Below are 20,608 nucleotides of genomic sequence, written 5' to 3' on the forward strand. Positions count from 1 at the left end.
GTTGCTGTGCGTGGGCTTTCTCTAGTTGCAGTGAGTGGGACTACTCTTCGATGCGGTGCGTGGGCTTCTCATTGCGGTGGCTTCTCTTGTTGCGGAGCACGGGCTCTAGGCTTGTGGGCTTCTGTAGTTGTGGCACGAGGGCTCAGTAGTTGTAGTGCACGGGCTTAGTTGCTTCACGGGATGTGGGATCTTCCTGGACCAGGGCTTGAACCCATGGTTCTTAACCACTGTGCCACCGGGGAAACCCAAGGTTTCCTTTTTGTAAGTGGAACTTGACTGGTTTTGTCTGGAATTTGGCTGGTTGTGTGGAAAAGTTGTGAAAGAAAATCTGTATTTGTTGGGTAAATGAATGTCTTTTCATTGCTCAAATTTTGATAGTTTTGTTCCACTATTTTGACCAAGGCTTGCTAGTTTAGCTGGGTACTATATATATAATGGCTAACATTTATCGAGTACTTGTTACATGCCAAGTACTGTTCTAAGTTCCTTATTCAGGATTATAGAGTTCAATTTTTTGTTTTCCTAAAGAAGTTTAACTTAGAAAAAAATCCAAATTCCTTACCACAGTCCTTGCCTCCTTCATTTTCTAGCATATCATTCTCTCCCTGCTCACCCTGCTCCAGCCCCACTCACTTGCTTTTGGTACATTAACTACACCAAACTCCTTGCTTCCTGGACCTTCTTTTCCTTTGGATTTCAGCTCACATGTGTCCTACTCAAAGAGGCCTCCTCTCACCATCCTGTCTATTAATGTCTGTTCTAACACCTGGCTATTTCCTTTATAACACATACACTTTGTTATTTTGTTTGCCCATTTCTTCTTATCTATAGACTTATCTCCAGTAGACTGTGAACTCCACAAAGACAGGACCATGTGTGTTGTATTCACCCCTGCACACCCAGTGCCTAGCAGAGAACTGGGCAAATATTTGTTGAATAAGTTGATAAATGAATGAACAAGGTCTGTTTCCAAATCTCATTGACCTCCTTTCTTTCCTCTGCTCTCCTATTAGACAAGTAAAGATGGGCTTTCCAAGGCTTGATATGACAAAGTCTCTACTCATGATTAGGGAATCACTCCTTTTCCCAGGAAGTAGGGAACAGATTTCTTTTTGTTCATTCAACAAATATCATTGAACCTTTATGGCTAGGCAGGCGGTGAATAGAAATAAATAGGTTAGAGTTCTCCTTAGTAGCTCAAAATAAATGGAGAGAGAAAGAGGAAATCTGTGTGTCTATGGATGTTTGTTTGGAAACACAAACCCACACTCAGTGCCTAAGAGAGGTGTGCAAGCCAGCAGCCAGCTACGTGGTAGACTTAAGAATCACTGCCTAAAATATCTCCCCCAATGACTTGTCCTCATGCCTAAAATTCCATCAAGAGAGTGCATTCTGTAGAATGTGATAGACAAGTGATTTGTTAGCACAGTAACTCCTAGATTCTGACGCAGTGTGAATCACAAAACAAAAATACAAATCTTGCACATCATGAATAGGTGCCCAGAACTGTATGTTTCTTGTCAATCTTATGATCCTCCTGGCCTGGGTACACATGGTCTTCGTGTTACTGGGCTTTGACCACTTGGAATTTGTAAACCAAATCCTAAACGAGGCTTTCCACTTCTCAGTCAAAACATTCAACATTTTTCTTCCTTATTAAGAATGGTATTAAAAGAATTTATGAGAGAGAAAATAAAACCTGATTTTCAAGTTGTCAAAAGACATGATGATATAACGCAATCACTTTAGCCAGGAAAACAAAAGGGCCCGCATAAACTGTTACAGGAACTCTCACAGCTGTAAACAGCTGTAGTTCCTGAAAGGCAACGCCTTTCTTTCTCATCTCTTCCACTTGGTTTGTTTTTTCCTTACTTTTGATTGTGCATGCATTCTAGCATACAAATAATCACTCCTTGGGGTCCATATGAGCAATAGTAGGCATGTGCCCACAGGTTTATTTTATTCAGTCTCCTTGGTAGAGAAAGCAAGAATTTTACAGTAAAATGAGTCTTTTAGACTTAATACATTCTTTTCTCCTAATTTATTTGCGTCATGGGTTTTATTTGATTGCATAGCCATGATCTCCAGTCTGGTGACCTTCAGTGGAAGGATTTTGAGGCAGTAAGAGGCTGACTTCTCCCAGGGGTGGGGGGAGGAAAGAAACAGTCTTTTCCCACTTCTTGTTTTCACCTGCTTTGATAACTTTTTTTTTTTTTGACATGAAAGGGGTGACCAGTAACCATTTTTTCTTTAACTTGCAAAGGCTAAGGTATGCCATTTGCATGGTGATCATTATTTATTTATATTTTCATTAACGGATGAGGAAGTAATACTCTTCTAAAGCCGAGTAGAACCACGTAGCCATGGTTTCCAACTGCACGAGCATCACTTAGATGAACAGCTCTTTTGAAGTGGTTTTGTTGGCAATTAAATGCAGTTACAGCCCTGACATGAAACTAAGCATTTATACACCTGCTTTGAATGCTTAAAATCTGTGCCAGCGAGAGGGATCTAGAAGTAGAGGGGTACTTTACAGGATCCATTTAGATAATAACAATAATAACTAAGAGTTGCTAGTTATTGAGGGCTTACTACAAGCCAGCCACTTTCCTAGTGTCCTTAATACATTATCTCATTTAATCCTCACAGCAACCTTCCTGGGAGCCATTGCTATTGGAGGCTTCATAAATATTTTGGGCTTGCACTGCCCTGAAGAGAAACTGTAAGCACTGAATTTCCCTGACAAACACAGCCCGACCCTGACCCTCTTCCCTGTGATAATGCCCCTGGGAACTAGGACCAAGGCACATGCAGGGTGGATTAGGCTGAGCCCACCTGTACACTCTCATTCCCCCTTACTTTTCTTTTTTCTTTTTAACTTTTACTTATTTTTTAAAATTACTTATTTATTTATTTATGGCTGTGTTGGGTCTTCGTTGCTGTGCACTGGCTTTCTCTAGTTGCAGCTAGCGGGGCTACTCTTCGTAGCAGTGTGTGGGCTTCTCATTGCGGTGGCTTCTCTTGTTGTGGAGCACGGGCTCTAGGCTCGCGGGCTTCAGTAGTTGTGGCTCGTGGGCTCAGTAATTGTGGCACACGGCCTCAGTAGTTGTGGCTCACGGGCTCTAGAGCACAGGCTCAGTAGTTGTGGTGCACGGGCTTAGCTGCTCCGCGGCACGTGGGATCTTCCTGGACCAGGGCTCAAACCCGTGTCCCCTGCATTGGCAGGCAGATTCTTTTTTTTTTTTTAGCAGGCAGACTCTTAACCACTGTACCACCAGGGAAGTCCCTTTACTTATTTTTTAAATTATAAAAGTAATGCCTGTCTGCTCTAACAAATTCAACAAAAATATGTAGAGTTAGAAGAAAACTCTCCCTGTCTCTTCCTAATTCCTTGTTCCCCTTTCCCCCTGATCACAGTTAACAGTTGGGGCCATCTTACACACTTTTTAATGGAGTCTTTAACATATATAATTAAAAAAAATAACATGTATGGGATCAACACTTCATGCTTCTCCCTTAACCTTTTTTATGTCTATGTAACAGGGACCTAGTAGTCTATGGTATAAATAAATCACAACTTATTTACAATAATGTATATTCTTTATAACATAATTTGATAATTATTTATAATTTACTAATTTATAATTATTTACTATAATCTGTCCCCTTACTGATAGGCATTTTACTGTTTTTATTCTTACTCTAATACAATGCTTTAATAAACATCCTCATTCAGGTATTTCTATATGTTCATTTAATGTGTCTATAGGACAGATTCCTACAAGTGAGACTGCTGGACCAAAGAGGACCCATTTAAAATTTTGATAGTGAAATTGTCTCTTGGAAGACTGTACCAGTTTATAATCCTACCAAGAGTAGATGGGGAAGTTCATTTCCCCATAAACCCACTAACACTAGATGTTGTCCCAGGGTTTTTTTGTTTTTGTGCACCTGATTGGGAAAAATACATCTTTAAAAATTTTGCATTTCTCAAATTCAGTAATATTAAGCTTGGTTTCATATGCTTATTCGCTGCTTATATGTGTTCTGTGAATTATTCCCTTCTCCTGTCCAAGTTCTCTCCTCTCTGCCTTTCATCACTTATCTTCACTCCCAGGATCCTAGGCTCCCCTTCCTCCCCGACTTCAAGAGAAGGAAATAATATAGAGAGCAAGGGGAGGGGATCTGATGAGAGAAAGCAAGTGTTAAGAGACTAAAGGTATTCCCAGTGGGAGCGTTTGCATTTTAACAGAGCCTGCCCAAAGAGGGCAATGCTTACCTCCAAAGACTAGATTGCTAACGATGCCATTTCAGGGTTCAACAGGAAAAATATTTACAGGTGAGAAGATCTTCCTGGAACTCTCCAATCGTGAGTCCATGTTTTCTCTGTCTATCACAATGGGGCTTTCCCCTGTTAGTGGTTAAAGGCAACTGCTTGGGACTTAGTATCACAAAGCCCTTGATGAAGTATTCACACTTCTATATATTAATCTAAGAAACTAATCAGAAATGCAGGTAAAAACTTATGTACATGATATATCATATCATTGCTTTTTGGATCAGAAATCGGAAACTACTTAAAATGTCCAACAACAGAGAATAACTTAAAAACAACTTGATAGATCCATCTGATGAAATAATATGCAGCATTTTTAGGTGATGCTGGAAGAATTACACTGAAATTATTTTAGTTTTATATTAAATATATATGCAAAGAAAAAAACCCAGTAAATATGTCAAACCCCAATAAGGAATTATTTTTGGGTGATGGAAACATGGCTTTTGAGCATATTTCAACTTTGAGAGTGAACAAACATTAGTATTATGATCAGAAAAATTATCTTTAAATGCAGATAGTAGAATGTTAAAAAGAAGTATCTTGTGGTATTATTCCCACAAAATTATTCCTTTTTAACCTAGAAATCGTTGAGAAAAAAATGCAAATCCTGACCCTGCCAAGGTTCAGTTTTCAGTGAGTGATTCATGCTCAAGGAACTCTGCCACCACACCCATCCTATCCCTGGGTGCTCAAAGTACAAGTGAGGTCCTTGCTTCCCAATCAGCTGACTTCCCAGCATCCCACACCAACACCAGAGTCCCAGTTGTAGACCTCAGGGGCTCTTTCTCCCGAAGCTCCGCTGCTTCCTCATCTCTTAGCCTCACTCTTTTTTTTGTTTTTAACAAATACTTATTGAGCACTTGGCACATGCAGATATATATATATATTTACTTTTGGCTGCGTTGGGTCTTCGTTGCTGGGTGCGGGCTTTCTCTAGTTGTGGTGAGCGGGGCTACTCTTTGTTGTGGTGTGCAGGTTTCTCATTGCAGTGGCTTCTCTTGTTGTGTAGCACGGGCTCTAGGCATGTGGGCTTCAGTAGTTGTGGCTCTCGGGCTCTAGAGCGCAGGCTCAGTAGTTGTGGCACACGGGCTTAGTTGCTCTGCGGCATGTGGGATCTTCCCGGACCAGAGCTTGAATCTGTGTCTCCTGCATTGGCAGGTGGATTCTTAACCACTGTGTCACCAGGGAAGCCCCTCTTAGCCTCACTCTTAACTCACATTCATTATTGCCTGCTTTCTTCCAAGCATCTTCTAAGTTAAATTCCTTTACCTCACTTTTTTTTTTTTAAATTATGAATTACTCTGTTGCTCCATTTGCTTTAGGAAGCTTTATTAAGCTTCCTAAAGCTATATTAAAGCTATATTAAATTCACATGTATAAATACATAAATTGTGATTTGATTATAGGATGTGTAATTATTTCTATAATTTATTTTAAAGCTAGGCACCAGCTTTGGTCAGACTCTTTGGTCAGACCATTTGAACTGCTTTTGATACGGTGTTTTATTTTGCTAAGAAAAATATTGCACCTCCCAGCCCCATGTTTCATCTGTAAAGCCCTATTGTTATTTTCCAGCAGCGTCTTAGAGAGCTGACATCAAGAATTGTGATGAACCTTTTATCTCAGTCTAAGACTTTATCACTTTCAGAGATGCTTACTGTACTGATACATATTATTTATTTATTCATTCATTCATTCATTCAGAAATAATTTATTGAGAATCTAGTATATGCTGGTCACTGTGCTAAATACTGGAGAATTATGGATTGAAAATACACCTTTTGGGCTTCCCTGGTGGTGCAGTTGTTGAGAGTCCGCCTGCCAATGCAGGGGACATGGGTTCGTGTCCCGGTCTGGGAAGATCCCACGTGCTGCGGAGCAGCTAGGCCCGTGAGCCATGGCCACTGAGCCTGCGCGTCTGGAGCCTGTGCTCCGCAAAGGGAGAGGCCGCAACAGTGAGAGGCCCACGTACCGCAAAAAAAAAAAAAAAAAGAAAATACACCTTTGCTGAATGTGCAAAAACTTACAGTCTGGAAGGAGAAGTAAACAAGTCCATAAGTAAATGCCATACTGGCATTAGGTACCCCAACAGGCAGAGCATAAGGAAACAGAGAGCCCAAAGGAGGGACTGATCTGGGGAGACTGCCAGAGGGACACTTGAGCTAAGTCTTAAAAGAGGTATATAGTGATGGTTGTATAACTCTAAATTGAATTGTACACCTAAATGGGGGCAGGGTGAACTTCATAGTGTATAAATTAGATCTCAAAAAAGCAGTTAAAGAATAAAGGTATAGAACTGGTTCAAATGTACACAAAGGGGAAAAACATCTTGGGTAGAGAGAAGAATGTGGGCAAATGCAGGGGGATGTGAAACAGCTCAACAAGTTAGGGGGACTGCCAGTCCTCAAGTGTGGCTAGATGGTAGGGTAGATGTTGATGATTCAACCTCCAAAGGCCTTTTAGCAATGTAATCACAGGAGCAACTGGATCTTCATGTCATGCATGAATTCAGTCTCAATGACATTCTGGGCACCTTCTGATTTTTTTGACAGAAGGCCCCTTTCTCTGAAAAATCTAAGGTGGAGAAGAAGCATGTAAAGAAGGAAAAACCCAGATGCCCAAGAATTTGGATAACAAACAAGTTTTCTAGAAGTTATTTGAGTCGTCTCCCTGCCTCTCAGCAAGTTTCACTTAAAACTACCCTAGAGAGGAATCTGTTTTATACTTAAAGTTTCCTAGAGAAGCAAGTTCCAAGCGGAACGGGCTTTGGGCCAAGATAAAGCATTATTCTAAAGCCCCTTGCAAATCCAATCACATGCGGAAGGCCTCATAGGAAGCAAAATGTCCTCCCTGCCCTCTGATCTGTCTGTGCTGGTCTAACGATGCAAGACATTGACGTGAGATTCCCATTTACTCGGTTACCCAGCCCAGAATGTCCAGAGGAGGTAAAGCTCACTTACATGGCACCAGGTGATCGGGGCCTCCAGGACAATAGTAGCGATAGTTCCACTGAGCCTGTGGGGAAGGGTTGGGAGGCAGCATCTGTGCACATGCTGGGTATCTCTGAGGTTCAAGCTGATGGAACTCCCTGGATCTGAGAGGCCTGGGGAGGTCCTGGGGGTAACACACGGAGGTGAGGGGCAGGGGCCTTTCCAGTTGCCTGATGCCCAGGACGTCCTGGGGCTGTGAATCATAGCCCGTGTCGATCGTACGCAGGTCTGGGGCCGCTCGGTTCCTGTGGATCCGGGCCCGTGGCACCATCTCTTGGCTACTGCCCGGGGGGTCTGCTGAGGCATTAGGTAAACTTTGGTCTGATTTGTCTGAGTCATGGCCAGTGTCAGGAGAAGCTGCTGAAAGCTGAGATCCCAGCCATTGATTACGTTTTTCCATAAGTGAAAACTGATGCTCCGGGGTGAGGGCTCCAACCACAGACTCAGCCTCAGGCTCGCTGGCTGCAGAGCAGCCCAAGGGAAAATCTTTGCCGGGGTCTGGGTGTCTCCTCCAGAAGCTGTCTTCACTCTCTGCCAGGACTTTAGTGCGCAGGCAGGTGACCTGCTGGGACACAGGCTGCCGGTTTGAAAGCTTCAGGGTTGGGTGAGCGTGAGAAAAGTCTCCTGAGGAAGAGTGAAGGGTCTGAGGTGCAGACAAGCTGTTGGGGGCCATGTCCCTTGTATCTGGAGCAGGGAGCTCGGATTCTTCTTCCAGGGAATATTCTGAGAGAGGTTTCAGCAACTGACTTGGGTATGGTTCTGATTCATCAACCTCCACAGGAATGCTTCGGATCATCCTAGTTTCTGGAACAAGAGAAAACATGCCACAGCGTCAGAAGTCAGATCATTTCTTGGAGTCCCCCGCTTTAGGACCTTAAGGGACCTCATTCAAGATGTGGTTTAAATTAACAGTAGAGTGACACCAATGCACTGGCAGAGCCCTGATCACGTAAAAATTGTTCACTTATCCTCCAGGCAAAGGCACTAAGGCTTATTAAGATATTTTTATCTGGAAGGCGATTCAAAGAATGTGACTGGACCCTTATGTGGTAGAAGTCATACACCAGCAAGGGAAAGACACGGGTGAAAATCAACAGCCAAGTTGTGAGGAAGGAGAAATAATCGGAATGTGGGTTATTTCATCTGTATTTGGAATCCATGATGAAAGAAATCTCGGTAACGAATGTGGAATGATCTCTAAAATATACTGTTAAGTGATTAAAGAAAAGCAAGGTGCAGACCAATGTGTATACGATGCTGCTATTTGGTGTGAAAAAATAAAGAGAGGGGAGTGTGTGTGTGTGTGAGCACAACTGCTTACACACGTATAAAACGTGGATGGAGGACACACAAGACATTGGTGCACTGGTTGCCTTTGAGAATGGAGCTAAGCTGAGGGGGGGAGGGGGAGAGTTTTTACCTTCTGAAGTTTTAAACTTTTGCCCCCTGTGACTATTGCCCAATTTAAGAAAAAGATTTTTAAAGCCTGAGTTTCAAAAGCACTGGAAAAAAGGTCATAGTGACATTTTCCACTTACAACTATAGGTCATTTGGAGGGCTTAATTCCCTCTTGCACGATGCCTGCGTGACCATCTGGCCTGTGATGTAGTAGCTGCACGGACAAGGCTCGCTCAACTAGCCTTTAGCCCACAGAGCAGTCAGCCCACAGTCCAGGTAATATTGGTTTTACCTATAAAAACAGAACTCTCAATCAACATGACAGAATGAGAAAGAAAATTCGCCTCCCCTTATCAGAAGATTGGTTGAGATGATGTCCCACGATGCTTAGCCTCCAGGGGAAGCAAGGAGGCAGGTCACGGAAAAAGATGTCACAGGGTGATGACGGGAGGCCTGCAGAAGGCTCCAGAGCAGGGAGAGTGGGAGCGAGGAAATGAAAAGAAAAATCCTGGCTGCCTGTTCCGTGCAGGCCTCGTACATAGCACACCTCAAGTGCCATACAGGGAGAAGGGGTGGTGCGGGGCGGGGGTGTGTGGATTTTTAAATTCCTATTTTATCCCTGTAGAATTTCAACCACGAACACTCACTGAGGGCTTACTGTGCCCAAAGGCACGATGCCCATCAGTTATTGTGCTAAGACAAATTGGAAAATTATGAATTCCCCTTCTCTTGTGCCCAGTACCCAACCCAATGGCAAGAAGACAGCACACATTTTAAAATGCTGCCCCAGGGCTTCCCTGGTGGTGCAGTGGTTGAGAGCCCGCCTGCCGATGCAGGGGACACGGGTTCGTGCCCCGGTCCGGGAAGATCCCACATGCCGCGGAGCGGCTGGGCCCGTGAGCCATGGCTGCTGAGCCTGTGCGTCCGGAGCCTGTGCTCCGCAACGGGAGAGGCCACAACAGTGAGAGGTCCGCGTACCGCAAAAAAAAAAAAAAAAAAAAAAAATGCTGCCGCAAAGAGCAGAAGTGGGATCAGTAGTTTCCCACCAAATTTATCTTCCTGGCCTATAGAAAGAGACCTCAATCTGCCCTGCACTCCCTGCCAAATGAATGCCCTCTAACACTTCTCTGACTCTCACTTGGTATCAGACTTACCCATCTGCTGCAAACAACCTTTGTACCATTTCCTGGCACAACAGAAAATTCCCTCAGGCTCCAAGTCCCTGCGGGCCCTCCCTCCTTGCCTTGGTGTCCCCTGCCCCGGGCTGGCTCTTTTCTAGGCTGCTGTCTAGGCTGGGTGTACTTCCTGCCCCTTGACTCTGCAGAGGATAGACCTCATCACCTAAATTGCTTAGACCCTGTAAAAACACACAAATTTCAACTGATTTCAATTGATGATACCTACCCAAAACACACATATTTCAACTACTGAGTAGTTTAAAATGTTCACCGTTGTTTTCCCTTCTTTCTTACAATTTTTCTATAGCTATGAAATTGGATATGCCATACAACATGCTCTTCAGCCGGTCAGGAAACAGAAGTATTTTCCAAAGGGCTGGCTGAGTGTTGCATAATCTCCTGCAAGCATCTGTGGGCCCACAGCTGAATGCGGGGGGGGGGGGGGGGGGGTCAGGGTAAGAGTGGCAGCCAGTGAGCCAGCCAGCAAGAGAACTAAATGCTGTTAGCTATTTCTTGGTATGCAATTCATATTCATTTTCCACACTTCAGGTACAATTGTTTATATTCTCCCTGGGTCTTCAAATGTGAATACCTTAGAAGTGCTTCCCTAAAAAACTTAAATTATATTTAAAAAGTTGCAAATTCTCTTCTAGCTGAGGAACCTTCAAGGACTTAGAGGAAGCTAATAAAAAGGGTGACAAATGTGGTCATCTCCAGAGTGCGGTCAGTGACTGGGAATCTGAGGTCCATCCTAGGGTGGGAATTCTAGCATTGAAATTGGTCTGAAAATGAACAGACGGTTCCTCGGATGATAGTGAATAAACCCGGCATGGCAGTGAACAACCTTTCAGGAAAGCTATGGGATTAGTAATCTTTAAAAAACAAAATGAACTCTGATGTTTCAAATTTGTACAAATATTCAAACAGCAAATGATTACTGAGCCTTACTATGTGTCCAACTCTGTGCTGTGTACCCCCTCTTCTGAGGCATAAGCTCAGTTAAAATTTTTTTACAAATGGTAATACCTACAAGTGACACAAAACTCAAAAGGTACAAGAGGGTATATTGTGAAAGGTAAACAAAATTATTTCTTAAGACATAAAACATTATTCCTACCTTCAAGTTGCTTGTGATCCAGCTCAAGGAAGACAACTAATACAGGAAATCAAAGGCCCTACCTCAGGGCCTTTGCACTTGCTGTGCCTTCTTCTTGGAACACTCTTCCCCTACATATCTGCATGGCTTGATTCCTTTCTTTTTTAGGTCTTTACTCAGCTCTTGCTTTCTCAGTGAGGGCTCCCTGGTCACCCTCTAAAATTTTTACATGCTTCTTGCATTCTCTGTCTCCCTTCCCTGCTTTATCATTCTCTGTAGCAGTTATCACCACTATATATACTATAAAATGTATGTTATAAATACAAATATCTAGTACATTCCTTGTTTATTGTCTCCCCGCTTCCCCAGAATGTAAATTTCATGAGGGCATGATTTTTGACTCTTCTGTTCACAGCTGTATACCCAGCATCTAGAACTATACCTGGTACATAGTAGGTGCTCAATAAATATTTGTTGAATGAATGAATGATTGATGCCTGTTTCAGAGAGGAGACAGATCCATGTAGCTGGAAGGATCCCTGACAGTGAGGATCTCAGGCTCATGAAAGGTGGCAGGGAGGATTTCAGAGTTCTTGAAATTATACCCTTCCCTCTTCCTCTCTTCCTCTCAAATATGTATTAAGTTCCACTAAGTGTCAGGCCCCGAGGCGGGCCTGGGCCATGCCTGAAGAGGTCCCAACCCCCCACGGCAGGGTTGACCTGAACCCTCACTGGCAGAATAACAGTGAGTCCACCACCCAGTGTGCTGGGACATCTGTTCTGCTTCACACAGGAAAGCGGCTGGTCTCCTCCTGCATCCTCAGAGCTTCCCGAAGAACAGCAGAGGGTGGGGCAGGCCTGCAGTCACCACGAGGGCCCCTCCAGCCCTAGACCCCGGCCAGAACTGACAGAAAAACCCTGCCACCCTCCTGAGGGTGTCACAGAGAAAAACTACACACCGATGCCACATCAGAGGGCCTTGGGCAGATCAGTGGCTTGGGTCGGAAATGACAGTTTTACTTTTTGGTCTTTTTTTTTTTTTTGCGGTACACGGGCCTCTCACTGTTGTGGCCTCTCCTGTTGCGGAGCACAGGCTCCAGATGCGCAGGCTCAGCAGCCATGGCTCACGGGCCCAGCCACTCCACGGCATGTGGGATCTTCCCGGACCAGGGCACGAACCCGTGTCCCCTGCATCGGCAGGCGGACTCTCAGCCACTGTGCCACCAGGGAAGCCCTACTTTTTGGTCTTTAATGTCAATATTGTAAAAAAAATAATAATGCACGTTGAAAAAAATTAACTCAGTATCTCATCGCTCCTAACCATTTCTAATTTCCCTGTTTTATTCCAGACCCTTCTCTATATGATGTCCAGGCAGTTGTAACCCTGGCACAGCCTGTGCTCCCATCCTTAACAGCGGGTGGCAATTGGATTTAAGTGGAAAAGCCCTGTTTTCTAGCCATGACCTAGAGGAGAAGTCTATGACCCCTGAGGGGGACAGAAGACCTGCCAGCCAGGCCCTGGTGAGCCCCAGGGCTGGCGGTGCTCTAGACAGTCTCAGCTTATCAGGATGAAGCTGGAAGGAATCAAGCCATGCAGCTATGAAGGGAAGAGTGTTCCAAGCCGGAAGCCGGGGAGAGGCTGGAGCACGACAGCCGTGTCTAGCTCATCGCTTCAAACCCCTGGGGGAAGGGAGAGGCTGGCTGGCCAGGGACCACAGGAGAGTTTCTGCTTCAGAAGCGCTTTCTGAGGCTCACAATACAGATGTCCAGGCCTCACACCTAGAGATTCTGAGGCGGGGCCAGGGCTCCCTTTTTTTTGCTGTTTAAGTCCCACAGGTAAATAGGTTCTCTCATATTTTGCCAAGGGGAGTGTAATCTGTACAATTTGGCCATAACTATCAGAATTTTAAGATCTTATGTCCTTTGACCTAGTAATTTCATTTCCAAGAATTTCCTCTACAGAGATATGCACATATTATTTAAAACGAAGAGGCTACGAGGATAGGCAATGCAGCAATGTTTGTAACAGCAAAGACTACAAACAACCCACGCGTCCAAAAGTGTTCTGCTTTTTCAAACTACGGTCCAGCCTTACAATGAACACTCTGTATCTTTTTGAAAAGACTGAGGAAAGGCTGTGTGAACTGATGTGGAACCATCTCCAAGATTTACTGTGAAGTTAAAAAAGGAAAGAGCAGAACCGTGTGTAGAGTACACTACCCTTTGTACGATCTGAGATTGCATATGCCCACACCATCACAGCCGAAAGCTGGAACAGAGGATGCCTCTGGGAAGGGAACTGGGTGACTGGGAACAGGGGCAGGAGAGGGACTTGCTTTTCAGAGCATTTTTTACCTTTTAAGTTTTGTACCAAGTACCTGTATATCTACTTAAAAGATAAAAAAGGAAAAAAGGAAACGGAGAAGCTCCCCCAGTGATTCTGATGTTCACAAAGATTAAGAATCAATGTGAGCGAGGCACTGCTGAGACCACCCAGGAGAGAGTGAACCGTCCCATAAAACACAAAAGACTGTTCAGCAGAGGATGGGGACATTTGTCCACGGTAGGAGTGGGTGGGACTGGGGTGGCACAAGCTAGGAATGGAGGGCTAGTCCCAGGGCCACACAACCAGGTGAAACCGTGGTGTGTGTGAGCCTGGTTCTTACTCTGATCTGACCCAAGAGACAGCAGTTTTCTTTCTCTGGAATCTCACTGCCCTTTGGACTGTGAGCTGTGGTTCCAGCTCCTAGATTCTGACCAGCATCTTTCTTCAAATCTGTCAGTTTTTCTGTCCCAGCCTCTCTCGCTTCCTTTCTGCCCCCTACCCTTCCCGCGTAGCCTGGCTTTGCAGATAAGACCTTATCCAGACATCAGTAGTTTTGACATCCCCTGTGACAATGCTCCCTGGTGTCCCATTCACAGAATTTCCCATTCATTCTCTTTCTCTCTCTTTTGCTGCCTCCAAGTCTTTGCTCATGTCTGTTCCCAGCAACCTTTCTCCCCTCCAGCACATTCTGCCTTAAATTATTAGTTTCTCGAAACAGAGCCTATCAGTCTTCGCAGCACTACCTTTCTTATCTCATCGCTCATCCCAAAGCTTCTTTTCCTCCCACCACGCCCGCCTCGCTTTCTGCAGATCTCTTAGACCCCATCCTGGTGTGCATAGGGCACAAGTCTCTCTCAGGGCACATATTCACAGATATGATGTCCATGTTCACAGTTAACTGTGGCTTCTGCCATCCAGACGGGCTTACCCTGAATAAATACATATTCTAGGATGTGGAAAATATGCAGGACTTAAATGCACAGGCTCTAGATTCAATCTCTCCATGATTAAATTCTTTCTCTGCTAGCTGCACGATTAGACGTGTGACCTTGAGAAAATTACTTAACTTCTCTGGGCCTCATTTTTCTCATCTGTAAAGTGGGGAAAATGACAGCATTTGCCCCATAGGAGGGTAAAAGAAGAAGGTGTAAATAAAGTGCTGACTGTAGGGCCTGGCCCATATCAAGCTCTCCCAAAACAATGGCTATTTTGTTATTTTTACAACAACAAGTGATTTGGCTTTAGAACTGTTTTCTAAACAATGTTCACTTGTTTTATACCTGGACGCTAAACCTATTATATGAACCTAATGTATGGAGACCATATCTTTTTAACCAACATGTGTATTTCTGGCAGATTCGATATACGTCATCTCATCTGGTCCTTAAAACAGCTGGGTCCCAGGTGAGGTACGTGGTTTCACTTCACCATTCCTATTGTACAGAGCTGTGGGCACATTAAATAGCTTCTCCAAAGTCACCGCCAATTCTAGCCTATAGATCTCCTACCTCTTTCCATTAAACCACATAGATCAGGCACTGGCAAACCTTTTCTGTAAAGAACCGGATAGTAAATAGTTCACATTTGTGGACCACATACCGTCTCTGTCTCATACCCTGCTTTTCAGTTAGTTTGTTTGTTCTTAAACAACCCTTTAAAAATATAAATTCTTAGCAATAGGCAGGTACAGAAACAGACCATAGGCCACCTTTGGCTCGACAGTTGTAGTTTATCAAGCTCTGATATAGTTTATGCTGATAAATCAATATAAACCTAATGAAATGGATATACTTAAGAAACCTTACCCTTTGTTAACAATAATTGTTAATATTTGTTAAATGTTTACTATGTGTCAAATACTGTTTCAAGTTTTTTACATGTATTAACTTATCCTCTCAGCCACCCTATTTGTAGGTACTGTCGTCAGCCCCGTTTTAGGAATGGGAAAACTGAACACAGGGAGGGTAAGTAACTTTCCCAACGCCGCAGGGCCAGTAAGTAGCCTAGCTAGTGTTCAAATCCAAGCAGTTCAGCACCAGAGCCTGGGCACTGAACCCACCTGATTGTCAGCTGGGGGCACTGACTTGCACAGCGATGTGGGGGAGGGGAGAAAGGGGATGGCAGGAGCTGAGTAAACCCTAGAAGCTCCTGGAATAGATAGGTTTCAGAACCATTCACCCTGAAGCTAAGGAGGCATGGATACATGCCACCTGTGTTTTATGAAGAATGGCCAGGCTGGAAACCTGTGATGGCTTTCCTTCATGCCACAACAATAGAGGATGTGCATGAGACTGCAGAGGCATCTTGATTTGAGAAAAGCACTTGATTGGATCTCATTAAATTTTAATCATAAACTGAACTCAAAGTAAATTGAAAACTTGTTGACAGAGCACAAACAAAGGGTGAGGATAACTGGCGATGCATCTAGAGAGGGGATATCTTCCAGGGGACGCCTCTGAGGCAAGGATGATGGGATTTAATGAAGGTGTTATGTCCCTGGAAGAAGACAAATAGCAGAGCAAGAAACAGAGGAAGGGCAGGAGTGAGCAGCCTGAGTAATTAATAAACCACATTACCACCTCCTAAATGATCAAGGCTTGCTGTTACCAACTGCTTGGATTTTTTTAAAAAAGCATTCTTTGGGTCAACAATAGGGTTGAAGGGTCCTAGAGACACACAGCATGAATATTTCAGGTGGACATATTAATAAATATATAAATTTACAGCTAGGAAGATCCTCAGATGCACTTTGGACCAGATCCTTGCAGTCACAGATTCTCAAGGTCTTACTTCATTCTCCAGGGAGTAATTTTTTTCATAACTGTCCAAAAATTTGGGATTTAAAAAAAATCTTTAAACTCATTAATGTTCTTTGTTTACTGCCCCAACGCATGCAAACTCTCCCAACATTGGTTTGCTTAGTGGAAGTTGGTTTTGAGTGAACTGTGTGGCTCAGGTTCAAATTCCAGTGAGGAAATATTTCCAAGTTTACTTGCAGAATTTCCCAGACAGAGAAGTTCTTCCATTTGGTTTGCCAGAGGATTGGAAGCAGTGGTGAGCCCTGGAGACAAGGGAACATTTACTGGCCCTTGTTCATACCCTGCACAGTACAGCTCACAGCAGGCTGAAGGCGGTGCAGCGTGACCCGACCTGATGTGCGGAGGTTTGCTCTGCAACTCCTCTGAGCTGCTCAACTCAATGACGGGGCTAATGGGAAAGGACTGACTCCACCACGCTGGAAGCTGGTAAAAACCGTTTAGAGAACAACCTCAAACAAGCCCATGGGTTCTCTTGTTTGTTTGTTTTGTTTCAGATAAGGTTTCTCTAAACACACGTTCGTGATTCTTAATTCAGTCCAGACCCCAGAGTGAGGAAAAGAAGGGGCAGAAAGGAAAAAAAATCGGCAGAGGGAGGAGAAGGGATAGAAAGGAAGAAAGGAAAATGGAAGAGAAGCAACGAGAGTGGGAAACCTTGAAGGAAAAGTTTAAAAAACTCGTCCTTTATTGGTGGAGGAGAGAGGCTTGCTTAAACTGTGATTTTTACGTATTACAGTTGAAAGGGAAGGGAAAGAATGAATGCAGGCAAAAGGCAAAAGTGTTACAGGTAAGCTGCTGAACTGGGAAGAATCTGGGCAGACAGCACAGAGGAGGAGGAAGGGAAATTGGAGGTGGGAGGGAGACCTGGGACCCCGCCTGGGAGAGGAAGGAGGAAAAACACTGGAACCATGAGCGCAGGAAAACAGTGAGGTGGGGAAGGGCCAGGTTTCCATTAGCGCTCAGGGAGCTGCCCAGACCCCAGCCAGCCTGCGTCTTCAGGATGAAAGAAGGGGGTCAAGCAGGCCGGGGGCTCCAGTCAGTCCTGAATAGCTTGATCTCAGCTGCTTTACCAGGGAACCACGCCAAACTGGCTCAGCTCTGCGAATCACGAGGGGATGAAAGCCCACCTTCCTCCCTCAGCCAATTTACAACTTCTGGTCCCCAGGAAGGTTTGTGTACACATCTGTACACATGCGCGCACACACACACACACACACACACACACACACACACAGAGGCACAGGGTGAGCTTAACACTCAGGCATCGAAGCACATGTGGGCGAGTAGGAGGCCTGCTGGGCAAGAGACGCAAAGAATGTCAAATGTCCGAGGGAGAAGGACAGCCTGGGTTTCAGGAACTAAAAATATCTCGGTGACAATGCACTAGGAGAAACAGGAGAGGCCCAAAGGGAGAGCTTCTTGATTCTAATCCTCAGATGCTTTCTCACGGAAGGCCTGCAGGGTTGTTTTGATAAGGAACTGTGATCAAACATTAGGGGTCATTTCGTTGGATCTGAAAGGAACTTAAAGTTTAATATGGCTCGTCTGTGCTCTTTTTTGTTTTCCCTGCAGCAGTTGCCCGCAATGCATATGTGTTTTGAAAGGCTAATCTAAATTTTCCTGTAGCAGAAAAATGATTAGAATTCAGGATATTTCCGAGATTTCGATTCTTCTAAACGTAGATTTAATTTAGACAAACTACCCGCCTAATCGATCTTTCTGAGTGCCTGCAACTATGATTCTGAATTCGTGCAACTATGACTGCCTTCTTCTCTTATTTTCAGAGCATTTGAAAATCACTAACACCTTAATCTTGAGAGAAGCAGGCTTACATATTTTCCATCTTTGCACCCTCCCAAAGTGAGTACCCCCGAGTTAAAAGTCTGCTCCCCAACATGCTTTCACTCCTAGTCAGCCCACCCCAGGCACGGAGCAGAGCAGGGGCTTCTGTCAAGTGCCACCTCATCACAAATGACACCAGATGAGGAATGACTGTGGGTGGCCTTTCTGGATCAAAGCTAGGCTGGCAGCAAATAACAGCCTGATTTCAGATAGTGGTGCATGTTATTTGAAAAGAAAAAAAAAATCAGTAACTCATCACAGGTGAAACATCTTGAAATTCCTGTCCTCCCAACCCAGGGTAATAGAGAGAGCCATATAAAAACATGACAGGGGCCATACCAGGGCCTTGATATTCCACAGAAACAGCTGAGCAATACCGAAAGCCGTGAGTCAGTCCATCCCACACAGTCAGGGCCTGTTTGAACTGTATGGAGGGAGAATAACAGCTCAAAAGAAACAATAAGGATTTTTTTTGAAAAGCTTAAGGATTCTGTGTGTCGGTCATCAAATAACGCGTCTGATCCTAGTCATCACCCTTACGTGGTATCTAGACGTGCTTCACAGCTTCCCTTCACCCCCCATTAAAGGCCCCACACACAGTGACTGGTCTAGCCAAGGAGTGGTTTCCAGCTCCTGCTAAGTCAGTAACGTAGCCTTCTGGAGCCAGGCTCGTCTGCCAGCTCTCGGGCCTGCCCTGACTCTGTGGGCAAGTGCACGGACTGGTTCTTCCTGGGTAACCCAAATGGGACATAAATTAATTCAAGAAACCCCCTGCTTTCTCCTATTTAACTAGAGCCAAGAATAACACCTAAATTCCAGGCAGCCTCCTGCAGAGCCACGTGGCAGCCCAGCACACCACACCGCCGCTGCTCTCAGCCTCTTACCCAGGCTATGGCTTCACCTTTTGCCTCGAGAGCAGGTAAGTGAAACAAATCAGAGCAGCTTATATGGAAGAAACCCGAGTGCCTACAAGGTGCTTGATAGTATACTGAGTGCTAGAGGGTAGAGAAGGATTAAGAAAGGAGTCCTTTTCCTCCAGGGACTAACTATCTCTTAGTAGCAAGAGGTGAGATGAATGTATTTGAGTAATCAGTAAACAAAACGCACTCTTCTAAGACCACCCATTATGGCTACCCCTCTGGGATTCCCATCACCCCAGCCTTATTTCGTTAGAATTTCGACATAATCTTGTTAGCTCACCACCCCACACACATTTTATTGATGAAGAAATCCAGGCCTAGGGAAACCAAAGTAAATTGCATAAGTCACAGAGCCAGCAAGGGGTGGAGTGAGAACTTGAAACCAAGTTTCTTGTCCTCTGCTTTTATTATTTATTTGGTCTCTTTTTTCCCCCGTTCATCAAAAAATATCCCCCTATGCTAAGAAATCATCTTGAACTTGAAAGTCATAGGACGCTCGATTAGCTTCTAAGATCAAATAATAGCACTTCTGCCCTGCTTTTCCCTAAAGGCTCAGGCCTACTGTCCGTGCCAGCAGATGTCTGGGCCATTTGGGAGGGTGGAGGGCTGTGGGAGAGGAGCGGACAGGGCGCCACAGCCAGCACAGAGCGGAGATGAACTTCCTGGCCCAAGAACGTGGTGTTGATTTTTCTTCCCCCGAGTGAAAAAGGGATCAAGAGAACTTGGGAGTTCTCCCTCCAACTCTGCCACTGACGTGTCTGAGGCTGGAAGCCAATTCCTTAATCTGTGCCATCCCCGGCTCCCTCCCTGGAGAATGGGGCTTGTCTTCTTAATCGAAACTTGTGGGGACACTAAGTACTCAAACACAGGCGTGTGTGTGTGTCTCCACTCCTCAAAGAGTTAATCTTCGCTCGCCCGTCTGAAATACTAAACCACCAGCATTTTCTCACAGCAGAAACGTAGCTGTCATTTTCCCAGCCCAAGCTGGTCTCTCTGTACACAAACAAACGAAAGGTGGGGAGAGCCGGGTGGAGGAAAGTAAGGCAGCACATTTCAGTAAAGGAGAAAACTGTTTTGGGAAACAGGTCAAAAAGAAGTAAGGCGCGGCAGGTGACAACTCTGAACAACTTACCTTAGAGCCACCACGGACAAACAGACCGGGCCACGGGGTGATCGCGCTCTCTCCTTCTTGGGTCACTCCACCTTGGGTCACTCCGGGCCTCCCTCCACCCTCTCCCGGCCCAGGTAAAGCCGGAACAGGCTCCGAAGCAGGAAGTGGAAGTTGTATGCAAATTTCTACCGAGGCTAGGAAGCCTTGGCTCAAAAATCTCCCTGTGGGCAGTGAATCAACAGCCGCTGAGGAGTCACTTTATTTCTTAAAACAGAAACCTCCTTCATTCACTAGAAAAGGCCACTGGCCAATTAGGCTGCATTTTTCTTTTTTAACCACCCAGCTAAGTAACTGCTGAGGAATGTTCCCACTGCCCTGGACCTCAGCGTTGTCGTCGTCCTGGTACCCTGGCCTGAGACGGTGACTGGGGAGGGGATTGAACTTGGGTGTTAAGATCGGTTATTCATTAGCAGCTCCAGAGGAGGAAACTGGGGGCAGATCGTGGGGAGAAGTATGAAGCAGAAACTTCTTACTGTCTCTAACTGCATTTGCTGCTCTTAATCACAAAGGGAGGACTCACTGTCCATCCCCC

At 44.9% G+C, this 20,608-nt stretch overlaps 1 protein-coding gene across 3 annotated transcripts in view; it reads right to left on the reverse strand.

Moving 5' to 3' along the window:
- Nucleotides 1-20,230, reverse strand: part of TRAF3IP2 (TRAF3 interacting protein 2) — a 45,010-nt gene extending 24,780 nt beyond the window's left edge. For all 3 annotated transcript variants that reach the window (XR_009558666.2, XM_060283301.2, XM_060283300.2), the window contains exons 1-2: nucleotides 20,038-20,230; nucleotides 7,300-8,133 (exon numbers count right to left, since the gene is read on the reverse strand). Coding sequence is in view for 2 of the 3 variants with exons in the window: in XM_060283301.2 (XP_060139284.1) it covers nucleotides 7,300-8,125 (826 nt within the window). In the remaining variant the exon portion in view is untranslated. The remainder of the gene's footprint in view (nucleotides 1-7,299; nucleotides 8,134-20,037) is intronic.
- Nucleotides 20,231-20,608: the final 378 nt, after the last annotated feature.

The sequence above is a fragment of the Globicephala melas genome, chromosome 14 (genome assembly GCF_963455315.2).
Source record: "Globicephala melas chromosome 14, mGloMel1.2, whole genome shotgun sequence".
NCBI lineage: Eukaryota > Metazoa > Chordata > Mammalia > Artiodactyla > Delphinidae > Globicephala > Globicephala melas.